General features: G+C 34.7%; 1 protein-coding gene across 1 annotated transcript; it reads left to right on the top strand.

The window, feature by feature from the left end:
• Positions 1-1,330: 1,330 nt before the first annotated feature.
• LOC131602275 (sulfite reductase [ferredoxin], chloroplastic) lies at positions 1,331-5,624 on the top strand. Its single transcript, XM_058874351.1, has 8 exons — positions 1,331-1,660; positions 1,917-2,696; positions 2,776-3,072; positions 3,613-3,810; positions 4,441-4,575; positions 4,678-4,794; positions 4,897-5,055; positions 5,168-5,624. Exons 1-8 carry the CDS (start codon positions 1,499-1,501, stop codon positions 5,384-5,386), a joined length of 2,067 nt encoding a protein of 688 aa, XP_058730334.1. The 5' UTR covers positions 1,331-1,498; the 3' UTR covers positions 5,387-5,624.
• Positions 5,625-6,866: the final 1,242 nt, after the last annotated feature.

Genomic DNA, 6,866 nt, shown 5'->3' with positions numbered 1-6,866 from the left:
TATGTCTTATAATCTGATTAAGAAGAAAAAGCAATAGTAAGTATCTCAAAAAAATTTAAACACACATACTCTAAATATAAACCACAAAACAACTTGGATGAATTTCAATAAAAATAAAAATAGAAACCAAGTAACGTGAAATACCTATAAAATAAAAAAATAAAAGATTAAAAAACTAAGGGTTAAATATGTTTCTAGTCCTATAAAATTATAAAAAATTATTTTTAGTCCCTATAAAAAAAAGTCGACTTTTAGTTCCTATAAAATTACTTTTGTATTCACTTTTAGTCCCTCTACAAGGACAAAAGTGAGTGCAAATGTAATTTTATAGGGACTAAAAGTCAACTTTTTTTATAAGGACTAAAAACCAAAATTGTGATATTTATAGAGACCAAAAACTTATTTAATCCAAAAAATAATGTTAATTGTAGAACAATACAAAAACACAAAAGAAAAGAAAGAATAGAAAAATACACAAACAAACAGTGTAATAGAAAATGAAAAGATGATGATTTTACATAAAACTTAACTGTGTCGATGATCAAAGATGTAATGTTGGTGATTTTACAGAAAACTTAACAGTGACGATGATCTAAGATGTGACAACGGTGATGTTCGGCGGCAACAACAATGACAACGACGAAATTGAATAACAAAGAATATTGTTGATGATAATGAAACTTTACGGTGATGGTGATGACAATCAAAGACACGATGATGACGGTGATGATGAGGACGACGACAAATAAGTTCCATGATGAGCTGAAATGCACGACGCTAAAGAAGATGAAAGAAAACCAAAGTAATGTTTTTTTTTTCATATTTAAATATTTTGTTATGTTTTTTTAAATAAAGAAATGTATTATCATGTACTCTCTCCGTTCCACAATGAGTGACTCACTTGGAATAAAATGATGTCCTAAAATGAATGATCTAATTCTATTTTCAATACATTTTTTTCAATCTTACCCTCCAATTATTAAAAAATTCATCATTCCCAATACATGATAATAGGATTATAATAAAAATAATATTATCTCTCTTAATTTTTTTATATTTTTTTTAATCTGTATGAAATAGTGTGCTGGATTATTTATTGTAGGGCAGAGAGAGGAATGATGCAATTGCCGCTAAAAAGTTAGGGATCCTTTTCCCACAAAGAAGGAGCGTGGTGCGTGAGCGCGTACGTCAATCAGTCAATAACCGAATAAATATAATGCTCCACTTTAAATATGGTCCCGTGGTTAGCACGTGGCTGCGCACACCCACACAAAAAACAAAACCAATTTTGCCTTCGCCTTTTCAGTCAATCGAACAATACAAATTTCATTTCATTTCACTACTAGTGGTATAAAGTTGCGTTAATTCATAATTGAATACTCAAAAGCAGATATTATTTGCCTAAAAAGCATCTAATAGCACTCACTCACTCTCACACTGTGCTCTCTCTTTCTCTCAGAAACAACGCTACCGAAAATCGAAAACCGAAAACCCTCTCATGACGACGTCGTTTGCAGCAGCGGCGCTCAGAGACCCTAAGCTTCAGATCCCAACCTACCATGGCTTACGCTCTTCCTCCGCCGCATCTTCTCTCTCCCGCAATGCTCTCTCCATCCCTTCATCCACTCGCTCCTCCTCCCTCATACGCGCTGTTTCCACTGTTCGTATTCACCTTTCGCTTTCCTTTTTCAGCTTCTTCCAATAATCTCCGATTATTAATTATCCACTTTCATTTCTTGAATTGACACCTCCGTTAATTATATTTTTTAAATTCATGTAATATTCTTTAATTTTATATTTCGAATAGTGAATTTGAGTTTCATTTTGATGAGTTTGTTATGAACTGTTATTAAGCTGTTGTTGTTGATGATTATGATGATGCTGTTGTGGTTGGATTTTATTTTATTTCTCTGTAGCCTGCAAAGTCTGAAACAGTTACTGAGAAGAGGAGCAAGGTTGAGATATTCAAGGAACAGAGCAATTTCATAAGGTATCCTCTTAACGAGGATATGTTGAATGATGCGCCGAATTTAAGCGAAGCTGCAACTCAGTTGATCAAGTTTCATGGTAGTTATCAACAGTACAACAGAGACGAGCGTGGTTCGAGAACCTATTCGTTTATGATACGGACGAAGAACCCTTGTGGTAAGGTTTCGAATCAGCTTTACTTGACTATGGATGATCTTGCTGATCAGTTTGGAATTGGGACACTTAGATTGACTACTAGACAGACGTTTCAGCTGCATGGTGTTGTTAAGAAGGATCTTAAGACGGTTATGGGTTCTATTATTAGAAATATGGGGTCGAGTTTAGGTGCGTGTGGTGATCTTAATAGAAATGTGCTGGCTCCTGCTGCTCCGATTGTGAGGAAGGATTATCTCTTTGCTCAGGAAACTGCAGAGAATATTGCTGCACTGTTGACTCCTCAATCTGGTTTTTATTATGATGTTTGGGTAGATGGGGAAAGATTTATGTCAGCAGAACCGCCTGAGGTAGTTCAGGCACGAAATGATAATTCTCATGGTACAAACTTCACGGATTCACCTGAGCCCATATATGGAACTCAGTTCTTGCCAAGGAAATTCAAAATTGCAGTTACCGTGCCAACTGATAACTCTGTGGATATTCTCACAAATGATATTGGTGTTGTTGTTGTTACTGGTGATGATGGGGAGCCTCAAGGATTCAATCTTTATGTAAGACTATTTTAAATGACAGTTCATTTAAAGTTTTTTCTGCATCAGTCTAACTGGGATTTTGCAATTATTTTTGCAGGTTGGTGGGGGGATGGGAAGAACACACAGGATGGAAACCACTTTTCCCCGCTTGGCTGAACCATTGGGTTACGTGCCAAAAGAGGATATTTTGTATGCAGTGAAAGCAATTGTTGTTACACAACGAGAAAACGGGAGAAGAGATGACCGCAGGTATAGTAGATTGAAATATCTGATCGACTCTTGGGGAATAGATAAGTTCAGAAATGAAGTCGAGCAATATTATGGCAAGAAGTTTGAACCTTTCCGCAGCTTGCCAGAATGGGAATTCAAAAGTTATCTTGGATGGCATCAGCAGGTTGGTTCTCCAGATGAGTGAATAGTATCAATGTATTTATGCTTGCTTGTAGGTATACTATTATTGTTTGTTGATTGGTTGTTGATGCACACCATTCATAGTTGCATAGACTTCCATGTGATCAGAAAGTGGGTGGACAGGCTTTTGACATGTTTGATGTCTTTTCATGGATTTAATAGCTGATATGATGACAATGGTTCTTCATACATGCCTTCTCACCTCCAAAGTGTACACTTGTTTCAGTTCTGTTTTATCTGTAAAGGTATGCCAAGCATAACATATAAACAGACAAAATATCGGGCTGAGTACTTAAATGAAGCTAATAGTTAGTTCTGATGTTTTGGTGCATTTTAAATTTTTCCGTAACCGTACCGTAAATATGCATATAATTTTTTGCTGTGTGCCTATGTGAAAGAACTACATATCTCCTTTATATGTGGCAAAGTAACCTGCAGGTAGCTCATTCCATGATGATATTGTCTTTGGCTAAATTGTAACTCTGACTTTATGTATGTTGGCTCATTGGGTTTTATCTTCCAGGGCGATGGTGGTTTATATTGTGGGCTTCATGTTGACAATGGTCGTATTGCTGGAAAAATGAAAACGGCATTGAGGGAGGTTATTGAGAAGTATCATTTGAATGTTAGATTAACTCCAAATCAGAACATCATATTGACTGATATTCGAGCTGCATGGAAACGTCCCATCACAACCATTCTTTCTCAGGCTGGTCTGCTGGTAAGATGTCCATAGCTTAATTCTTACAGAGAAATAGATATACCCTTGCCCTGATTGTTTATATTAAGCTATATTTGTTAATAAAGTATGCAGTTGGCTTATCCCTGCGTGGTTGACATTTGACATTGTTTTTTACCCCCACATTGCGTCATTTAGTGGTCAATTAGATGGTGCATTTAGAAGACGTGTAAATTGTGCTTACAAGTTCCACATTATATTGATTATTCCATTAAGAAAAGGATGTTCATTTGTATCTTATAGGTGTTTATAAATCTGATTAGCTGCTGCTTTTGTGATGACATATTTTCTATGGGGTCACTTTTGACTAATGCTTATATATAAGGAATTATGGAAACCAATTTTTAGAGATAATCTAAGTTACCCTAAATTACTCTTAGCCACAGTCAATATTTTGCAAGATATTTGAATATATTTTGACATAAATTTACTTTATTATATATGGTTGAACTTTAGTCAATTTCTTAAAGATCACTTTTGCTTGACATCATGCTAATTGTTAGTTATGTTTTATTACATTTTTCATTATTAGATCACTTACTTTATTATATATGTTTTATTATTTCATTTTTCATTATTAGACCTATAATAACTCTGTTTTGCTGTGAATAGCAACCTAGGTATGTAGATCCCCTTAATATAACGGCTATGGCATGCCCTGCTTTCCCATTATGTCCCCTGGCAATTACTGAAGCTGAACGTGGAATACCAAGTATTCTTAAGCGGATCCGTGACATGTTTGAGAAGGTATTGTTGCCAGATAAAAGTCTAATTCTGAAGTATATGACATTATTGATTTGATGGAAATAACTAATTAAGAAACTTTCTAATTATCTCATCCCAATTCAGGTTGGTCTGAAGTATAATGAATCTGTGGTTGTAAGGATAACTGGCTGTCCTAATGGTTGTGCTAGACCATATATGGCTGAACTTGGACTGGTTGGTGACGGCCCAAATAGCTACCAGGTTTGTTAATCAGTGGTTCAACCCAATTACGGTTAGTTGAAAATTCTAAAAGCTCACCTTGATCACATCTTTCCCTCTCTTTCTCTCCGGATCCTGATATAGGTTTGGCTTGGAGGCAGCAGTAACCAAACATCAATAGCGCGGAGTTTCATGGACAAGGTGAAGCTTCAAGACCTTGAAAAAGTTTTGGAGCCATTGTTTTATCATTGGAAGCAAAAGCGTAATTCTAAAGAATCATTTGGCGACTTTACAGTTCGACTGGTATATTTGACCTTTATGTTTTTTGTTGCATCTTGGAGCCTTCTTTTTAGTTTTCTTTTAAAAAAATATTATTGGTGTGTTTAGCCAAAATGATACCACTGTCTGTTTATAGGGATTTGAGAAGCTTAAAGAATTCATTGAGAAATGGGAGGGTCCAGTAGTAGCACCAACAGCACGCCACAACCTGAAGCTTTTTACCGATAAAGAGACATACGAAGCAATGGATGGGTTAGCTAAGCTTCAAAACAAAAATGCTCATCAGTTGGCCATGGAAGTTGTCCGCAATTATATTGCTTCCAACCAAAATGGAAAAGGTGAAACATTTAATTGATTAGGCCATTGAAGATGTATGTGATGTTGCATTTTGGTTGACTGGGAATGGCTACTGAGCAAAACTCTCAGTACTGTTACTGTGTGGTAACCCTGAGGATAGACTGAATTAATGTTTGGTTTTTCGTTACTTTTTTGTATAAAACAAGCTTTCAGCTAGAGTCTTTTGGTACTTTATTTTCATTTAGAGCTTTTTTGAAGACAGAAATAAGCCTCTATTTCTTTTTGAGTTTGCACAACGTCAGGTATTTCTTCAATTATTCCTAAGGGTGTAAGTGGATAAAAAAAATCCAATTAAACCGATAATCCAAACCAAACCAAACCGAAATTAAACCGATTATTATTGGTTTGGTTCAAAAACCGAACCAAACCAATAAAAACCGATGTGGTTTGATTCGGTTCTCGGATTTAGTTTTTAGGAACCGCCAATCCGATGAACCGAACCAATGGAAATAATGACTCTCTATATATTTTATTCTACCCATCATTAAACTCAATTTTTTTATCGGTCCAACCATTATCCATCTTTGTTTACACTTCCTTCCTTTAAGCAAAACACACATCTAGAATCAAACTCTAAAGCATAGACAATAGAAACCATAAGTCACAAAAGTTATGCTTTCACAAAACTGATGCTCTTGCTGCCCACAACTATTGTTCCTTTCACTACCGTCATTATGATATGTTATGGTCGTCTTCTTCGTATTCAAGTTCTCTTTGTTAATTTTCATATATTTTTGTACCTTTTTTTCTTCTTTTTCTTCATCAAAACTCATTTAGATCTTGTTACAAAATAGTTTTGATGTGTGTTTGAGGTGTGAAACATGTTAATGAATGTGTGTTTTGTTATATTCTATATGTTAAGCTTTGAAATCCCTTTCCAACTTTATGATACTAAGTGTTAACTTTTCTATTTGATAGGAAACTTATTTCATGATTCAAAGGAAATCATGTTACTATTTCGTATGGAATAAGAGCAACTTGTAATTTGTTTGAACAAATATAGCATGAAACATATTATTTTAAAAAATAATAGTATAAAATACACCAAAAAATACGATAATGGAGAGAATATACAGATGAATATAATGTTTAAAAAAATAAGGGTTAATAGTCATTTGCCCCCCTGCAATAGTAGCGATATTCGGTTTACCCCCTTTTAAAAAAAAAATTGTATTACCCCCCTATAATATTAAAATTGTAAGTCTTTTGCCCCCTAAGAGGGAAAATTACCCCCCTGTAAAATATATTTTTTTGATTTTACTCCCTGGTTTTTACACGTTTAGGGGGGTACCCAAATATTATAGGGGGGTAATACAAATTTTTTTTTTAAAAGGGGGGTAAACCGAATATCGCTACTATTGCAGGGGGGAAAATGACTATTAACCCAAAAAATAATAGTATAAAATACACCAAAAAACACGATAATGGAGAATATACGGATGAATATAATATTTTAAAAAATAAACATTGTAAACCGA

Source organism: Vicia villosa, linkage group LG5 (assembly GCF_029867415.1).
Source record: "Vicia villosa cultivar HV-30 ecotype Madison, WI linkage group LG5, Vvil1.0, whole genome shotgun sequence".
Lineage (NCBI taxonomy): Eukaryota > Viridiplantae > Streptophyta > Magnoliopsida > Fabales > Fabaceae > Vicia > Vicia villosa.
Note: the sequence above shows the minus strand (reverse complement) of the source record. Positions and strands in the feature narration are given on the sequence as shown.

Bases quoted from the DNA above. Each gene is read 5' to 3' on its own strand.
- LOC131602275 (XM_058874351.1), top strand. From the start codon at position 1,499: ATGACGACGTCGTTTGCAGCAGCGGCGCTCAGAGACCCTAAGCTTCAG. The intron at 2,697-2,775 runs GTAAGACTATTT...TTATTTTTGCAG, and splicing joins CTCAAGGATTCAATCTTTAT to GTTGGTGGGGGGATGGGAAG. The intron at 4,795-4,896 runs GTTTGTTAATCA...ATCCTGATATAG, and splicing joins ACGGCCCAAATAGCTACCAG to GTTTGGCTTGGAGGCAGCAG.